Source organism: Epinephelus lanceolatus, chromosome 14 (genome assembly GCF_041903045.1).
Source record: "Epinephelus lanceolatus isolate andai-2023 chromosome 14, ASM4190304v1, whole genome shotgun sequence".
In the NCBI taxonomy this organism is placed as follows: Eukaryota; Metazoa; Chordata; class Actinopteri; order Perciformes; family Serranidae; genus Epinephelus; species Epinephelus lanceolatus.
In genome coordinates this window covers 28,985,385-29,004,787 of record NC_135747.1, presented here as the reverse complement: position 1 = coordinate 29,004,787, position 19,403 = coordinate 28,985,385, and the positions used below count along the sequence as shown (strand labels likewise).

Below are 19,403 nucleotides of genomic sequence, written 5' to 3'. Positions count from 1 at the left end.
GTTTTAAAGTTTGAACGGTGCTCAGTGGGACGTTCAGTGCGACAGCAGCATTCATGTAATCTAGTAAACAAGCTAACGGTGCTAACAATGGATTGGAAATGTGCAACAACATTTTTGCAGACACTGTATATCAAACAAAACCCAGAGACTGTCGTATTAATTATCTGTGAGCTGTTAAGTCACCACCTCCAAGCAGAAGAGAGAAGATAGTGTTATCACGGAGCCTTACATTGGAAAGTTTCTCCTCCCCTGTGCTGCCGCATCACGTCCGCAGCTGTTTGTACCAAAGAGTAGCATCAAAGTCAAGAGTGCTTACTCTGCAGCGAAATCTGGGGACCAAAATGTCCGGTTATGAAGCCCCTTGCTTTCAGGTGAACTGAAACTGAGGAAAACCTTAGTGTTTCTGCGCTGTAGACTGTCGCCATGTGATGTATTCGATGCTCCACATCTGGAGACGTGCAGTATCTTTTGTGGACCAAACTACTCCTCGTCCTGCATCCTTGCAAGCTTCCCAAGGTGGTCTGAGTTCGGTTCACTTCAGAGGGAAAGTGTGAAAACATTGTCAGTCAATTGAGGGTTCTTGACTGATGATACAAATCTCTGACTTTCAAGGGGCAGCCCTATCTGTAGGATCTTTGGTTTTCTATCCCCCAAAAAGGCACATAATCTTGACATTTTGCCATGGACCCGTATGTGCCGTTCTGGTCTGTTGGCATATGGAGCTCAGTGGCGACTGGAATGTCTAACAAGCGAGTTAAGTTGGTAAGCGCCAGCAGTTTGCAAATGCCTGGAATGCTCGTGTTTAGCAATGTACGGCTGTATCGCTGCCCATTTTAAACTACTTAAATAAAGTCATGGAAATTCAGTAAAATATTATGGAAATGTTTTGAAAATGTGTGTGTACAAATGTGTGTGAACCCTGGTAGGATTAAAGTGGCCAGACCCTCTCTGAAACTCAGTTCTGCTCTCTAGTTTGTTTTTCTTATTGCTGTTGGCTTTGGCCCGTCTGCCTTTGTTTACTTAGATGGCAGTAAAAGCTCATAAACTAATTTAGTTGTGCATTGCAGATCTCTAGATAAGGAATGATACTGAGTAAGTGCCAGCTATCATAAATATTTGTTACCTCTGTGTAAAGTCCAAACATTGTTGCCTCCACCTGGTGATTCAGTGACTCTCTACATTTAGTTGTCAATTGAAACGTATGTTTTTGAAATAAATTGCTTTACTCACATTGTGTAAGATTGTAGCTGAAAGCCAGTTTTCTTTAGTAACATGCAGCATGGTAGGCAGTGAAAATGCACTCCAAACTACCTCCATCAGTCATCCTTCCCACCGCCATCTGTCAGTCTGGGCACGCGTCTCTGTTCTTGTGGATTCGGGCCAGTGTAATTAGTCGTTGTCTAACAAGCAAAGATTATTTGGTCTTGGATCGACTTGGTTAAACCGCCACATCTGCAGCCCTCGACACTTCCTGTTCTCACCTCACACTTCTTTTTCTCAGTTACCATGGTGATGGGGATCCCCACGGTGAAGCGGAAGGTGAAGTCTTATCTGTCAGAGACGCTGCGTTCGCTAATAGACAAGCTGTCACCGGAGGAGAAACTTGACTGTGTCATTATTGTCTTCGTTGGGGAGGTGAGATCTCACCTTTGTACAGAATGAGACATAGCACACACACGAATTAAAAAATCACGTGAAGCTGTCTAATGTGTCTATCTTGGTTTGTCTCCGCAGACTGATGTGGACTACGTTCACAGCGTGGTTGCTGGCCTGGAGAAAGAGTGAGTACACCTCTACCTCCTGACAGATGCACAGAAAGGTGGGGAACATGTGTCACATGGTCAACATCTCCTTCCATCTTCAGGTTTTCTACAGAGCTGAGTTCAGGCTTGCTGGAGGTGATATCCCCGCCGGCCGCCTATTACCCCGACCTCACCAACCTCAAAGAGACTTTCGGAGACTCCAAAGAGAGAGTCAGGTGAGCAGCCCACACAGCCAGGACATCTGTGTTATCACGTGTCCACTGCTCCGGCATTCAGTTGAAGAAAAAAAAAATGCAGATAGAAATCATTATGTTAATCATGGAGAAAACAGCCCTGAGAGAACTGAAATGCGGGAGAGCTGTGATGAGGATTGCAGAAAAAGTAGAAGGATGAGTCAGGGGGAAAGTGGGAGGGAGGGAGCGAGCGGGAGCTTTTAGGTAGGCTGCCTGGGTACTTAGTATTCCACAGGCATTCCTCAAAGTCAGATCAAGGTCATCAGCAGCAGCACCCTCTATCTCTTTCTCTCTGTAGTGCTCCCTCTTATTATCCTCCGTACTTGTCTTCTCTTTTTAGTCGGCTAACAACTGGCTCCATTAGAAATCTGTTTATGGTGCAGTTTGTGCCAACTACTTACAGTACATACTCTGATAATAGCCCGTAGGCCCACAAGACTGTGTGTTATGTTTGTATGTGGGTGTCTGTGAGCACAGATGCTTCTGGTGGCACTCTGAACAGTTAGTATCTTGTTCAACATGGACCGTGGGTATATTTTTAAACACTTGTTTTATATGTGCGTGCATACATTCAGGTTAATGGGATAGAAAAAGCCTTATTGTATTCAAGCTGCAGCAACCACCTGGCTGAGTTTAAGCGCACGTGCAAGCATGCCCTCATATTTATGGTGTCTGTTCACCTGAGTGTTGAATGTGTGTGCGTGTGTGTGTGTCTGCCACCTTCCGCACCTGCTGCCTGGAAGCATGACAAACACCTGCAGCCACGAGTCAGACTGCAACAAGGGCAGATCATTCGGATCAAACAATTAGTGTGACAGCACCGGTTTATAAATTATTCAAATGGAGTCTGTTGTTCAGTGTACCTGGGAATAACTGATTTGCACAATTCAGCTTTTTGCATGTGAAGCAGCGTGTGTCTATCCCTGAGGGTGACTTTCAGTACACAGCAAAAATGATTTTACTTTTCCAGGGTTTTTCCAGCTTTAAAATGAGGCGTAGGTGGCACCATACGTGCATGAGCACCATGCCTTCAGCTGGCTTTTTTACAAGCATCACATTTTAGGATTTTTAATAACAATAATATGATTGAAAAAATTACAATTATTAATAAATAACAGCCAGACTGTTACATGGATGGTCATTGTGCTAGTGTGTATATTGGGTATTAAATGCTTTTTTCTGTAGTAGCAGATCACATGACCTGGGGTCTCATTTATAAACATCACGTATGCACAAAACGAGGCCTGAAAGAGGCGCACGCCACTTCCCACGCAAAAGTTGTGATCTATTAAAACAGGCTTGATGGGAGAAACTTTGACCCATACTTACAAACATTTCTGAAATGGGAAATTGGCGATGCAGATGGTGAGGTGGAAGCCTGATTGTAGAAATTGTCGAATATTTTTTGGCACAAGCCATTTTTGGCTTTTGTCCTCACATACATTTTTAGTATAGATCCCACGCATTGTTTTATAAATGAGACCCCTGGTGAAGCCGTGTTTGAGACTAAGAATATGACCACAAATACTGATGACCTGAGTATCTTGTGAAACAATTTTATCCCGCTGGGAAAACATTATTAACACAAACGACAGCCTGTCCTTTTTTATAATTTATTTTACTTCTATTTGAAATAATTTGCTGTTGTCATATATTGTAACAAACTAATATGTTTTACAGATGTTTGTTTGAACTTTTGTACTGATAAGGTGGGATAATGTTAGAATCTGTATTTCCTTACATTTCACCGGTGTAGACATTATAATCACAGCACAAGATGGTGTTCAGATACAGATGTAGAGGCACTTGTAATATTAATTCATTTTCCATAACTGCTTATCCTGTTTGGGATCATGGGGGGGCTGGAGCCTATCCCACCTGACATTGGGTGAGAGGCAGGGTACACCCTGGACAGGTCACCAGACAATCACAGGGCTGACACATAGAGACAGACAACCATTCACACTCACATTCACCCCTATGGACAATTTAGAGTCACCAATTAACCTGCATGTCTTTGGACTGTGGGAGGAAGCTGGAGTACCCGGAGAAAACCCACACTGACACGGGGAGAACATACAAACTCCAAACTCCACACAGAAGGGCTCCCCCACTGATGGGTTTGAACCCCGCACAGATTTAGAGGCACATGTAATAGCATTCACAAAAGTCTATTTATGATCTCCAACTGGCAATATGAAAGTGTCACACAGACGTCACCCGTGGCAACACTATTGCATATCAGGCTGGCTATCACTTTGCTGTGGTCCAAAGCAGATGACTCTGTTCTTCCTCTTTGACAGGTTTGGCACTGCATGTCCCTGTGCACTGTGCTGATTATGATACCGCCACCTCGTCAGCATAATGTTGCAATTGCCGTTATAAATGACAGAAATCCATGAAGCGTAGTGCTTGTCTGAATATAGTGTTTTTTTTCTATGCAGGAAAAACCAGACTTTTAATATGTGTAATTTTTTAATACATGTGTTGATGATTTCTTTTTTTGCCCAGATGGCGAACCAAGCAGAATCTGGACTACTCCTTCCTCATGATGTACGCTGTGAGCAAGGGAGTTTACTATGTCCAGGTATGTCCTTGACAAATGAATAATATAAATGTTCTCATAGCAACTTGTTTGAGTGCATTTTTAAGAGGGGCTCTGTAGACATTTACTCATGTGTCAGCATGAAAGCCTGTTACCAGGCAAACACCAGTTTCGTTTTAGTTTGGAGCATGTCACACTAAATTAAAACATGCCAAGCACTTGAAGCAAATGTGTGTCGTTGCAGTCATTCATCAGAGCCAGTGTTGTTTTCATCAGACCGGAGCCAGTTTCACTTATTCTGAGCCTAATCCTCTTAGACTTCTACAGCTCTTATCTGTCCTCTTGGCGAAACTAGGCGTCCAATTTGGGAATGTTTATATAAACATTTACTCTGAGCAGATTTGAAGTGCTAACACCAGCCATTCATGGTTTCGTTTCACTGTGTTGTTAATCTCCTATCTTTCTGTCTCATGCATGGAGTATGTCATTTCCATTCTGTGCTCTCACCTGGATGGAAGAGGTATTACCTGTCTGCTGCTGCTCTAGTTTAGTGTAGCGACTCAGAAGTTTCCCTTAGCTCATTTCAGAGTGTTGTCCTTGAGTGAAAGTAGAGGAGTCTCCCTACTCCCTCTCATCCTCTCCATCAACAATGAACCCAGACTCTTAGAGTGGTTTCTCCTGTCTCACATTTTCTTCTTCCTGTCCCTGCAGCTGGAGGACGACATTGTGGCCAAGCCCAACTACTTTGCCACAATGAAGAACTTTGCCCTGCAGCTCTCGTCAGAGGACTGGATGATCCTGGAGTTCTCTCAGCTGGGCTTCATTGGTACAGTCCATTAAGCACTTGATCAGTACTTGGCATGCACCGGGGCTCTGTCAATTGAAGAATGATCTGCAAAGCAATGACATTCCTGTCTAAATTGTTAACTTATTATGTGAACTTGAATTAAGTTTTTCAAAACAACTTGTTGGACTTGTGGGATTTATGATAAATAGTCACATGCATCATGGATTTGGAGCCGCAGGCGAAGGAAAGATGGAAATTATATTGATTACCATAGAAACTGGGTCATTGGAAAGGACTGTGATTTCCAGGGTTTCCATGCATCTTTGAAATCCTTGAAAGTGTGAATTTGAGTGAACAAAATCAAGGTAAAGGTTTTGACAATAGACATTAAAAGACATGGCTTATTGAAAGTACTTGAATTTATATATTTTGTGCAAGAATATAAAATGCAGTTTTGATTTTAGATTTTTTTTGTTACTGTCGAACAGTGTAACATAACAATTGAGAAGTGTACACCATTGACTTGGTTTGGATGCATTAAGTTTTCCAATATTCCTACAAAGCTAATGGTGCAAACGGTGGTAAAAACCTCAATTGAGATGCATAGTATAAATGCACTGTATACATGTCCAAAGAATGCTCCTAAAACCTGAAAAATATCAGCATATGCTACATGCTACATTCAGGAGAAGTCCTAATACTGAATATCCAAACAGAATATGATATTATATCAAATTTAGAATATTTTCATAGTCTGAATGAAAGAGAAATAATAGTGTGCATGGAAAGTAGTCACTGACTGTGTATAAAGTTGGACGACATGACAGCAGCTCCCCAAAACCAAAACCCAGTCCCCTCCATGTTAGCGGATGGGAAACGGGCCAAAATAAAAGATCAAAGTACAAACTGAAAAACTTTTTTTTCAAAGGTGGTCTCTGTCATTTAAGGTAACTTTTATCATGCTGGTGTTTGTTCAAGTGTTCATTGTCCTGATGATAGGTTTAATAAGTTACTTAATGCTATAAATACTGGGTATGACGTCATGGTTGTCAGCTGTGTGTGTCAGTCAGTGTGCTCCTCATCAATGGCTTAGACTCTGGCTCCAAAAATGCAACATGGCAGTGCCTGTGTCCGGGATATTTTGGCTTCATTTTTGTACAGTGGGAGGAAGCGGAGATGTGTTGTCCGTCTTTATATAGTCTATGCTTCACACATTCAAGCCTCAGTCATGTTTATTGTCTATGAGCTTCTGTAACGCCTGCTACTTCTCATTATATAAATTCATAGTGTTGGTGGGGTAATTAATCTAATCCCTGTCTCAAACTATGCTGTGTTGGGTCCTTAAATTTTAGAGAATTGGGCCCAGAAAGTCCTTTAATTTGATGTTTAAGAAGGTGTGGGAACCCTGGATTTGGCAGGGAGAAGCTAATCCACATTAAGCACATTATTTCTTGTTTTGTTTTTGTTCATTTAATGCTTAAATCATTTTGTTGTTAATGATGTTGAATGCTTCTGTACAGGATTAATGAACACCTATAAACCTCGGTTATTCTCTCATACCTTTAGGAAAAATGTTCCAGGCTCCAGACCTGAACCTCATCGTTGAGTTCATCTTCATGTTCTACAAGGAGAAGCCCATTGACTGGCTGCTGGACCATATTCTCTGGGTCAAAGTCTGCAATCCGGAGAAAGATGCGGTATGCACTGTGATGACTGTGCTAATATGATGAGTGTCATTTTCTGGAGAATGGGTCTCATCATCATTCCTCCCTTTTTTATCTATTTAAAGAAACACTGCGAGCGGCAGAAGTCCAGCCTACGTGTGCGGTTCAGACCCTCCCTGTTTCAACACGTAGGACTCCATTCTTCTCTTGCTGGAAAGATCCAAAAGCTCACAGTGAGTCATTCGCCCTGACAGTCACTTATTTGTAACAGTAGAGGCTACTTCCTGTGTAGAAATGTTGGTTTCCCCCCTCCGTCTTTTTGCAGGACAAGGACTTCCTGAAGCCACTGCTCCACAAGATGCATGTCAACCCCCCGGCTGAGGTTTCCACTTCTGTGAAGGTATCATGACAGGGCTCCACTGATATATATCTGAAACTTTAATTTGTGGTTATCTGTACTTAAGTTCAAAAGAATAACTATTAAAAAACAATAATTACAGTGAGTATTGCAGACTGCAACCACCTGAAAGTTTTCCTGATCTAAATTCCTTCGGTGTTCATTGTTCAGGAGGATTTTACCAGGAGCCAAATTATCCACAGAGGTCTCTTTCTCTCCAAAACAAACAGACCAGGTGATTAAAATGGGCAAAAAACACTGAAGAAAGCAATTTCGCCTCACAAATCAGTGTTATTCAAATGCTGTTTTGCATGTCAGAGACAGGCTGCTAGCTCAGCACCTGCTAATGTGTGCTCACTTTCTCTCTGATAACTTAAGATCCAAATGTTCAGAGGGTTTTTACCAGAAGCCAAATTATCTGCAAAGGTCTCTTCCTCTCCTAAACAAACAGACCTGGTGATTTAAACCAGTTCAAACACTGAATAATGCAGTGTTTTTCTGAAGCTGCCATCACAGAGGGGCTGCTAATTACGGCGGCCAATGCGAAAATGCGAATGGCCTAGGGCTGCCCCCTAATAGTCAAGCAAATGTTAGTCTACCAGAAAGGTCATTAGTTGGCAAGATTTCATTGGTCGCTTAGTCACAGTAAAAAACAAACAAAAACAAACATGAAACTTGTAGGAGCTGTGTCTTGTCTAAACAAATCAAAACCTGTATAACTGGACCACGTGGGAATTTAATTTGAAAGGACAGACACAGGAAGAGGCCACGCTCAGCAGTCAGACAGGAGTCACGTTACAAACCAATAACAGCCGACAGGTATCTTTCCCGTCTTCCGTAAATATTCAGTCTGATAAATATGGAAAAGTTGATCATGTTAGTGCAGGGCTACCCAGAGCTTTACATCTGTGCTCTTTAAAGCTGGCACAGGAAAGGCACAAGAGTAGCACCCAGAGCCCGACCTCACGTTTTCCAGGCGGCTAAAAATGCGGCATGTGTGCGGCCTCTAATTTCCATGGGTGGTACCTGCGGTTATTCCATAGGCTAGTTAATAACATGTCGGGCAGGAAATCCAAAGTGTGGGATCATTTTGAGAAGGTGAAGGACGAACCCAAGGTGATATGTAAACTCATCTTCATTGGTTGACTACAAACATGACGTATCATCTGAAACATGGAAACATGGAAGTAGCTACATGCCCATTAGCCCACAGTGTCATTAACAGGCGGCTCGCTCAGTGTGTGACGTGCACTTGTAGATAAAATATAGGCCTATATTAATGAAGGTTCATTAGTACGGTTTTGTATTTCTCTGTAATGTAGCACAGTGTTAACAATGTTACTGATACTATTCTTTCTCACACCTTCAACTCAAACCATTGTGTTGCCCCGCCCAAAATATATCATTTAATAATTTATATCATAAACACGGACCTTTAATGCAATGTCCCCCACCCTCATAATCAGTGATACAGGTGGAACTAAACATGAGCATTGTGTCACACAGGTGTATCAGGGTCACACGCTTGAGAAAACGTACCTGGGAGAGGACTTCTTCTGGGCCATCACGCCTACTGCAGGAGACTACATCCTCTTCAAATTTGACCGACCTGTTAGCATAGAGAAGTACGTATGAAGGGCTTTAACTGTCTGTGATGTGTTTGTGTATCGGTTGCATTCAGATGATATGATGAGCATGCATATATTGTCATTGTGAACACAGGATTTAATTTCATACAGGCACATGCAAAAATCTGTCTTTCCTCTTATTTTCTGCTGCCCTTCAGTGATGCAGGTTTAGCTTCAGTGTGTGTGCTGTGTGTGCACGCTGTGTGTCTCTTCAGGGATCAGGCCGAGCTAATGAGAGTGCTCTAAAATAAGCATTCTCGGGCCAGCCTCCTACTCTCTGTGGAGCCGTGGCAGAGAGGGAGCAAGACAGTGAATATAAAGAGAGCTGATAGCGAAACTGACGGCTCGGATCAGAGCCTGGAAGAAATGTTAATATTTGGTCATGTGGAGATTCGTTGTACAGTGATGAATGTATCCACCGCTCTTTGCAAAGATAATGTTAGGATGGCGAGACGAGCGTGTGTGAGAAACTGTCAGTCACTCAGCGATTAAGTGGCAGCGAGTGGGAAAGGGGCCATCTAGAGTTCCACTGTCTGACTCTGGAGTGCCTTGTCTGCTTTGGATGACATCAATTACACCGACTCAGACTCTTTTTGATTAAACAACATCTCATCAGCAGTTGTTCGAGAGACACAGCATGCTCTATGGTTTGTCACAGCCTCTGTCTCCTCCTCTCCGGCTGCTAAGCATTTAAATACAAGTAAATACGATGCACCTGCAAACAACCTTTTTACCACAGTCATGAAATTCCTGGAGTATTGTGAAATTGTGAAGTTTCCCAGGCCTGGAAATGGTTTGGAATTAACAGAATGTTTTAGGTAAGATTTGAATATACATTGTTTAGAATACGTTCAGAAGGTGCCCAGCAGCACAGCAGGCAGAGCAGGTGACACATGTACAAAGGCACCGTCCTTTGCTGCATGTCGTCCCTGCCCTCTCCCCCCTTCACACCTGCCCTGTCCTGTCTAATAAAGGCATAAACGCCAAAAAAAGAATCTTAAAAAAAAAAGAAGAAGAAGAAATCCCTAAACTTGTCTTTTAACGTTAAGCAAAATGTGTTCCTTGTAATACTTATTTAAAATGTAGTGTTGTGTGTGTGTGTGTGTGTGTGTGTGTGACTGTTGAATGTTTCTAGCATTACATAATAGACCAGATTGGCATCATGTCATCACAGAGGCCGCACCTGCTTTTGAAGGCAAGAATCACACCTTCACAAAAAGAGAGAGACAGGAAATACCAAAAAGTTGTTGGGTAGCGGTTCAACCAAGGCTTTCCACTCTGTGAGTTGAAGCACATAAGATTTGTGAATATTCACTGTCAGTGTGGTAAATTGCTAAATAATGCTGGTGACAGTTGTCATAATTTGGACATCTGCACATGTTTAGATGTGTGTTGTGTCAGTGGGTATGTTTACATGGACACTAATATTCCCCCATTACTCTGAATATGACTATATTCTGAATTTGGTACAGGTCATGGCAACAGCATATTCCGTTTCCAGATGAAGCATTTTTTGATTTAGACATGTGGGATTATTTAGCTTTTAACAGCATTCTGTGAACTTGTATTCAGTGCATTCAGAATATGTGTCGCATTTGGGGTTTTCACCGCAGTTTGACACGCTACCTCTTGTCTGTTTACAGTCAGCTCAGTGCGTTGTCATGGATACACTGTTCACAAACCAACTCGCCAACAGTTTGCGAGGCTGTGGGGTAGAGATGCATGCCCAAATGAAAAGCCCACATTTCTGGTCTGAGGGAGAAACACACCTACTTTGAAACATTATGAAAGGCTTGGACATCGGCAGGTTTTTACATATATGCAGATACCACAACACTGACCTTGTCCAGAAGGTAGTTTAAGGAATCAAAGAGGGAGGCTTTGTTCTCACTGTCCAACAAGTCCAGTACCAGTAAGAAGACCTTACAGAATCATATCTGTTGCAAAGAAGCAAAATGACAAGTGGCTTTCTTTTCTATATTCTGACATGATAAACAACATGTAAGGGCATGTTAATCAGAGTATGCATGGCTGCAAGTAAACTGGAGCATTAGTGTAATATTAGTTTTCATTAGCCATGTATAAACACCTTAGTAGGAATATTTTCTTTTTGGAATAAGGACAAAAAATAGAACATTTTTGTGGAAGCAACTTGAGGAAGCCTGAAGGGAGATGGAGGCAATTAGCCTCAACTTATTAAAGTAACACGGATGCTCAGGTTCAGGCAAGGTCGCAAGACAATTATTACATATTAATAAGACAAAGTTTCTTTAACATAAATAAATGCATGTAAACTTGTCAAAGTTAGAATCCAAACACAGGTCAAATTACATTGACATCTACAGGATCATCAGTTTTCTATCCCTCAAAGTGGGTTGTGGCATTTACATTTTGCAAAGCCAGTCTGGTCTATTTACATATTCAGCTAGTTGTTGGCAGGAGCTTAAAACAGGCTGGTAAACTTAGCAAGCCCTAACAGGTTTTTTATCTGCAAATTTGCATATGGCTGTATCGCTCTATAGGCCTGTCTATTTTAAACTGCTCACATCAAGTCATGGAAATGGGGTAAAATATTATAAAAAAGTTACGGAAAAGTTTTGCAAAGTCACTGGTAAAAGTGTGTGAACCCAGGATGAAGTAAGGGAAGCATGATCGTTTATTTCTTTGAATCTCGCCAACCTTGAACCCCAAATCCAAAGTGAAGCTCATATTCCACACCGTGCTGTGTGAATTCCAATCACCCTCCAGCTGCTCTGAAATCTACTGAGATTCCTCAGCTGGCTAAAAAGGCAGAAATACTGGAAATTTTAATGTTTAAAACCTGCAGCTACAACCTGAATATGAGATCTAAGAGGCATATGCTTTGAAAATATATCCCTCTGAGAGTTAACCCCCAGTGACACAACGGGTGAACATACTCTTTTATACCCAGTGTTTTATGTCATGAGCATAACTTGCCTAACTAACCTACTGTCCACAAGTGACTTGATGGACCGTGTATCTGCGTGGCAGCTGCCATGAGGGGAGAAGTGCTACAATGCTAACCATGATTATATAAATATTGAAATGAATGCCTGATTTGATCGGCAGGTTCCTGTTTCGCAGTGGTAACCAAGAGCACCCAGGAGACAAGATCGAGAACACCACAGTGGAAATACTGCCTGTTTCGGTAGGGAAACACACACACGCACACACACACACACACACACACACACACAGAGTCTGTCAACCGTCTGTGGTGTGCTGTGCAAACGGTTTTGATTAGATTACATTGAGTGGCTGCTCTTTGGGACGTAGCATATTGATTATTGACAGGAATGTGAGCGTGACAGAATCGTTTGCTCTGCCAGAGGCGATACATTCTCACGTTGTGATTCACACTCCCAGTGCAAGCGCAGATGCTAGCATCTGTTTAAGTGCTGCTCAAATGAGAAATCATTAGCATTTTGATTTGTGTCTCATATTTCACCCGACCGTCCACCTCTTACTGTGTTCATGTGTTAGGAGCCTGGACTGCCGACCAAAGAGAAGTACAAACGGACTGAAGACCGCTTTTACAGGATTGGTAAGTGGAGTTGATGCCTAATGTGTGTGTGTGTGTGTGTGTGTGTGTGTGTGTGTGTGTGTGCGTGTGCGTACAAACACTGAAACATCGTGATCAGATTGCACACTCACAGTGATGGTGCCTACAGTAACAGTGTACAAAGTGTGTGTAATGTTCTCAGTTACAGCCTTCTTTTCTATTTATACCATTCAGTTTTCATCTGAAGTTTTCTGCTTGTCCTGCAGCCATTTTCCCCTTTTTATTCTTCTGCTGAATTTTCCTAATTAGCTTTTTTTGTTACTTTTTCTTTGTAGATGTAATTTCTTTAAGGTCTAGTGTATAGGATTTTGTGACATCTAGCAGCTGAGTTTGCACATTGCAACCAACTTAAACTTCCTCCATGAGCCTAGCGTGTAGGAGAACTACAGTGGCCGACACAAAAATGCAAAATGCAAATGGACCTATATAGAGCCTGTATTTGCTTTGTCCATGTTGGCTACTGTAGAAACATGTCTGTGGAAGAGGACCTACTCCGTATGTAGATATAAACGACTCATTTTAAGGTGACGAAAACACACTGAATCTTATTTTCTGGTGAATCCAATCTTAAGAAAACAAACCTATTATATTCCATCCATCTATTTTCATGCGCTTATCCGGGCGGGGTTGAGGGGGCAGCAGGCCGAACAAAGCACCCCGGACGTCCCTCTCCCCAGCAACGCTTTCCAGCTCCTCCTGGGGGACCCCAAGGTGTTCCCAGGCCAGATGAGATATATAATCCCTCCAGCATGTTTTGGGTCTGCCCCGGGGCCTCCTACCAGTGGGACATGCCTGGAACACCTCTAACAGGAGGCGCCCAGGACGCATCCTGATCAGATGCCCGAACCACCTCAACTGCCCCCTTTCGTCGCGAAGGAGCAGCGGCTCCACTCCAAGCTCCCTCCGGATGTCCAAGCTCCTTACCCTATCTCTAAGGCTGAGCCCAGCCACCCCACAGAGGAAACTCGGCCACTTGTATCCATGATCTCAATCTTTCGGTCACTACCCAGAGCTCATGACCATAGGTGAGGGTTGGGACGTAGATGGACCATTAAATCGAAAGCTTTGCCTTCTGGCTTAGCTCCCTTTTCACCACAATGGATGACTGCTGATCCATCTCATGCTCCATTCAACCCTCACTTGTGAGCAAGACCCCGAGATACTTTGAACTCCCTCACTTGAGGCAGTAACTCTCTCCCAACCCGATATTATATTCCATTTCTGCCAGAACATCTCCCTAAACTACACACTGGACCTTTAAAAATAAACAAAAAATGATAAAGGCCTTGAGCTATAACATGATGGTTGAATAAAGTTCAAATTCTTTCAGTGAGTTGATGTTTTTTCTCCATTCAGCACCTGTGACTTGTTAATTATTGGCAGTGCACTCCCTATAGATAAGGTTCAAAGTGCTTCATATATGCTTGTGTGTGTGTGTGTGTGTGTGTGTGTGTGTGTGTGTGTGTGTGCTTCAACACAGGTCAGTTTGAGAAGGGTGTGGCAGAGGGAGCTGTGGACCCTGCCTTCAATCCTATCATGGCACTTCGACTTACTGTTCTCAAAGACTCAGCAGTTTGGGCCATCCTCAGTGAAGTAAGCCAGTCACACACCACGACTGTCCAATCAAATGATAGAGACAACTTGCTGCGGACACATGCTGCCTCATTTTTTATCATCAATAACACAAGTGATGCTCTGCTCTCCTCCTGCAGATCCATATAAAGAGGATAGCCGGCTGACTGCTCTGGAGCGGGCACATGAATCATGGCCCCTGGGGGACCAAAATCTCCTAGACTGCTTACGCAGGGCCTCTGGCACCTAGCAACCAGCAGTGAAGTCATTAGAGCCCACTAGAGTTGCTCGTCTGAGCTTGTCCGAGGAACGCCACCTCTCTGTCCCCCGCTCTTTCCCTAATGTACTTTGTTTTGCTTCTCATCAATCGATTTCTCCATTTCTTTCTGCATCCCTCCCCTCACTCTTGTGCTCTTAATTCATTTGTGAGAATGTGAATACTACTGTCCTAAAGAACAACAGCGGAGTGTGTGATGACATCTGTTCCCAGCTCTGGCTCTCAAAGTGACTGTGTTTGCTCAGCAGCTTTGAACCCAATCAGAAACCGCTCGGACGAAGGAGGACAAATCATCACATCTGGGGGAGAACCAGTCACCTGGCCACTGGTGTAGATGCTGCCAAATCCTCCTCTGTTACTCAATGCTGCCACCTTCGGGCACGCTGGGGCATTGCACTGTCACTAGCGCCTCAGCAGAAGCCCACGATGATCAAGAATGTTGTCATCACTAGTGGCCAGTTGCCCTCGTTCTCGACAGAGATGACGGAGCTCTAGATCAACACCAGCCCAAGCAACAATGTTTCCCTCAGTCCCAGAGTATTGTCAGCCACTCTCGAATACTCCACTCCTCCTGAAACACAAACTCAGGATGAGCTTCCAAAATCCTGCCTGTAGCCAGTCAGTGACAACGTTGACCATACTGTAGGCCAGATTTCGTGGTAACTACCCCAATCCATCAAGAAAATAAGTACCATGACACCATATCTATCTCACCTCGTGTCTGACAGGCCGTGTATGACCTCAGTGTCCATTTATAGTAAACCAATCAGACATTGCCTTGGCATCATTTTCCCGAAGGAATATATTGTTATATTGATATATTATTACAGCTATGACGATCTATGAAGGTGACTTAATTTATTTGAAATAAATCTTTAATTTGTACAAGAGGTAAAATATATTTTTATTCTATTAAGAGATGTTTATGGTAGTTCAGAGTCTGTTTTATTTGTGTACTGTTTTGTTTTTCTAAATTGCTATTGTACATTTTCTGTTCGTTTTTACAGCTGCTCATGAAGTTGGTGTGAGCAGCTCGGTTCAGTCTGTACCGGTTTCTTTTCACTTGAAACGTTACAACTAAAAGTATTAATTTACTTCTTACAAAGGAGAGTTGTGAATAGATTCTGTTGACGTAGTTGTGGGTCAAAATTGGAGAAATTGTGCCTTATATCCAGGTCCCTTGAAATTGTCTCAGCAACATTATTCCAATCTCTCACTCTTGCCTACACTTTGATTGCTGATAAACTAACATTTTTAAAATGACACACACAGTCCAATTAGTGATTGGATGTTTAGAACAATATCTGTGTAGATTGGTAAAAGAAGAGAGACGGGGGATTTGTACCAGGTTACCATCTGAAAACAGCGTGATTTGCACTGCTTTTTCACTATTTTTTTTGTTACCATCACACCCTTCACCATTGTACTTAAATTTCCCATCTTCCCACGCTAGATGCTCATTTTCACTGTCTCCTCCAAATCTACATAACGATCTATTTTGTCCAAGTATCTGTTTTCCCACTGGACAGAATATTATGACTACTGATCACTGCAGAGTGCGCCTTTTGTTGTATGATTTGGCTGAGGTTGTGTAGTACTTTCACTGATTGTAAATATATATATATATATATAAAAAAAGCAATGAACATTATCTCTTTCTTTCCCTCACTCTTTCTATCTGTCCTGCCTCATTTAATAGTTTGTTGAAATTCACTTGACATGTTTTGTGTTTGTGTGTGTGGCCAATGTTCTGAGTGGAAGCTATTTTTGATTCACTCATTTTACATCTTGGTGGTTTAGTCACAGGGGTAGTGAAGTGCCTTTTGGTGGAATTGACATGAAGATGGGGCATTTTGCTAATCTTGTTTAAGTGCATGATTATTATTTGTAATTTATAAACAGTGTATTTGGTCAGAGCAGGCTCCTCCACCCCCTGATCAAACCATCTCGCTAAAGCTGTACTCAAGAAAGATGAAGTAGCTTGTTCGTCACCTGTTCATCAGATTATTATTTTTGTTATTGGGAGAAGATGAGAGGAGGCCACTTAAATGGTGGGACATGTTGTTTTGAGAGGAGAAAGACACGTTCAGTACTGCTAACAGGATTTGCTTCTCCCTGTTGTCCTGGATCCACATACAAACAGAAACTGAATGCATGCAGACAGCATGAACAGGTCATGTGATCCCTCTGATCCCCCTACTGTATTTGTGGAAAGTGGACTGGAGACCAAAAAAGAAAAAGGAACTCTTTCCTTAATCGATAACCCCTATACACCCATCAGTTCATGTGCCTTCATCATGTACATGTGTATGCCTGCCTCTGATGTTTTTGACATCATTTTTCATGGACATCTTTGAAATAAACTATAAAAGTTGGTAGAATTCATGGCCATTTTTCTGTGTTGTGATTTTGTTCTTCCTGTGTCACTCATGCCATCTGCATCACCAGGGTTGATTTCAGACCAGCTGGGTGAAAGTAAAGAAAATTTATTGCAAAAATGACCAGAAAAATAATTTTATTTAGCCTTTTAACGCTTTTAAACAGTACATACAGGAAAAACTACACTTCCCAGCATACACTTCGCTGTGCCGAGTACTTCCGCTTTCCCGTCATGCAGTTCTACAAAGATGGCGGTTGAAACATAACTTCGATGTCACTGCTGATAACCAGCCGTTTCTTGCTCTTATGAGTTTATGAATGAGTGAATATTGTTGTTAAAGTTTATTCTACACGATGCCGAAGTATTATGAGGACAAAGAGGAAGATACCAGAGCCTGTGCCGGTATCAGAGAGGACTTTAAAGCCTGTCTCCTTCAACACGACTGCGTAGTAAAGGTACGTAAACGTCCTCTGCTAGTAACGTCTGAAGTACAGGTGTGTAACAACAGTCAACTGTAAACGCCTGGTAACTCCGTCATCCCTGTAACAGCGCTGAAGTCACACATAGGACCAACCCTTCACCTCTGATGTAACGACAGACTAATACTAGATTTACCGGGTGTATCCCTCCGCGCATCATTCAAGTTTCTCTGACAGTTTACATTCATGTCTGTGAAAACATGTCCCCTTCACACCCGTTGTCCCCCCGACAGCACAGGAGATCTATACAGTCAGCACAGTTTCAAGATGAGTGCCACCAATTAAATATCTGATAAAACATTTCCCCTTCTGTTCCTGCGATACTGCTTTGAATAATGACCAAAAACGTGTTTTATGCAGAACATTATGATGTCACAGTGAAGCTGACCTTTGACCCTTTCTTTAAAGATTTCTTGGGGGCTTTTGTGAGGACAGTTGGAAGTATGAAACAGGGAGAAAGGGTGACGTGCAGCTGGCTGGAAGGACACTGCCTTTGTACATGGGGTGCCTGCTCTACCTACTGAGCCACTGGGCGCCCCGACCTTTGACCTTTTGGATAGAAAACGTAATCACTTCGTTATAATATCCCATTAGACGTTTGTGTGAAATATTGTCAAAATTCGAATATGAATTCTTGAGTATAGCCAAAAACATATTTTGTGAGGTCACACTGACCTATGACCACCAAAAACTAATCAATTCATTGTTGAATCATTGAGTCCATTTGTGCCAAATTTTAAGAAATTCCCTTGAGGTATTCTTGTGATTCAACTTTCCCAAGAATGAGACAAATGAGGTCACATAAACTTGACCTTTGACTACTAAAAACTTGCCAGTTAATCGTTGTGTCCAAGTGAACGTTTGTGCCAAATTTGAAGAAATTCCCTCATGGTGTTCTTGAGGTATCAGGTTCACAAGAATGAGACAAATGAGGTCACATAAACTTGACCTTTGACTACTAAAAACTTGCCAGTTAATCGTTGAGTCCAAGTGAACATTTGTGCCAAATTTGAAGAAATTCCCTTGAGGTATTCTTGTGATTCGATGTTCCCAAGAATGAGACAAATGAGGTCACATAAATTTGACCTTTGACTAATAAAAACTTGTCAGTTAATCGTTGAATCCATGTGAACGTTTGTGCCAAATATGTGTTACTATGATCATTGTTAATTCTTGTTTTAACAGAACTCAAATAGAGCTCAAAATATTGTCCTGTGTCGTTTAGTAGGACTACATTTTTGTTTAAAATCAGTGTTTTAAAATGAGCCACTCATATCTACATATGGAGCGAGTCCCCTTCCACAGAGTTTGCCATGTTTCTACAGAAGCCCAGAACGGACAAATAAAACACTGGCTCTAGGACCATTTGCTTTTTTGTGTTTTCACGTCAGCCCCTGTACTTCTCCTACACACTTGGCATACAGGAGAGGTTTCAGTTCTGCAACCTCTCTGCTAGATGCAACTTAATCCTGCACACTAGGCCTTCAAGTGATAGTCCTGGAAGCCACTGATGCAGACACCCGTTGGGGTCTATAACTGTATATTAGATTTATCTGTCCATATTACGCTGCTTCTTAAGTGGGAGGGGCTGCACATTTTGCTCATGGGACACGCCCAGTGTTTTCTAACTGGTTTCTTAATTTGTCAGGAAGGGAAGATGCCCAGTGAGTGTTTGAAGGAAGGCCACTGCAAAGCCCTGCAGACATCCTTCTTTGAGTGCAAGAGGTCAATGGTAAGTCCGCTGTAATTACACTGCACTTTTGAAAGTATTTGTACATCTGGGAATCAAATGGGAAGTGGAAGAGCAGTCTTCCTCTTTCCTGGTATGTCTGTGAGATGTGTTTTCTCATAGTGATGTTGCACACTAACCGATGTCTGTCCTCTTTTGACAGCTGGACACAAGGTCAAGATTCAGAGGAAGGAAAGGATATTGAGGATCCCATCTGAACGCGGATGTTGCCGTGTGGTTGAGTGAATACTGGATGAGCAACTGCAAATACTCACCGGTCAGTGTATGAGCAGCTTCACAACCTTTCTTAAGGACATGTGTCAAGAAAGTGTGTAAGAAGAACACACACTGACGCACAAAAGGATT

At 42.4% G+C, this 19,403-nt stretch overlaps 2 protein-coding genes across 2 annotated transcripts in view; both read left to right on the top strand.

Annotated features, from left to right (window-relative positions):
• Nucleotides 1-16,071, top strand: part of mgat4a (alpha-1,3-mannosyl-glycoprotein 4-beta-N-acetylglucosaminyltransferase A) — a 48,365-nt gene extending 32,294 nt beyond the window's left edge. Inside the window, exons 4-16 of the mRNA XM_033617692.2 lie at nt 1,502-1,635; nt 1,735-1,781; nt 1,865-1,978; nt 4,508-4,583; nt 5,253-5,367; nt 6,895-7,025; nt 7,118-7,225; nt 7,318-7,392; nt 8,896-9,014; nt 12,108-12,186; nt 12,522-12,582; nt 14,081-14,193; nt 14,313-16,071. Coding sequence (XP_033473583.1) covers nt 1,502-1,635; nt 1,735-1,781; nt 1,865-1,978; nt 4,508-4,583; nt 5,253-5,367; nt 6,895-7,025; nt 7,118-7,225; nt 7,318-7,392; nt 8,896-9,014; nt 12,108-12,186; nt 12,522-12,582; nt 14,081-14,193; nt 14,313-14,339 — 1,199 coding nt within the window. The 3' untranslated portion in view covers nt 14,340-16,071. The remainder of the gene's footprint in view (nt 1-1,501; nt 1,636-1,734; nt 1,782-1,864; nt 1,979-4,507; nt 4,584-5,252; nt 5,368-6,894; nt 7,026-7,117; nt 7,226-7,317; nt 7,393-8,895; nt 9,015-12,107; nt 12,187-12,521; nt 12,583-14,080; nt 14,194-14,312) is intronic.
• Nucleotides 16,072-17,053: 982 nt separating this feature from the next.
• coa5 (cytochrome C oxidase assembly factor 5) lies at nt 17,054-19,390 on the top strand. Its single transcript, XM_033617725.2, has 3 exons — nt 17,054-17,284; nt 18,957-19,040; nt 19,201-19,390. Exons 1-3 carry the CDS (start codon nt 17,183-17,185, stop codon nt 19,240-19,242), a joined length of 228 nt encoding a protein of 75 aa, XP_033473616.1. The 5' UTR covers nt 17,054-17,182; the 3' UTR covers nt 19,243-19,390.
• The last annotated feature ends 13 nt before the right edge of the window (nt 19,391-19,403 follow it).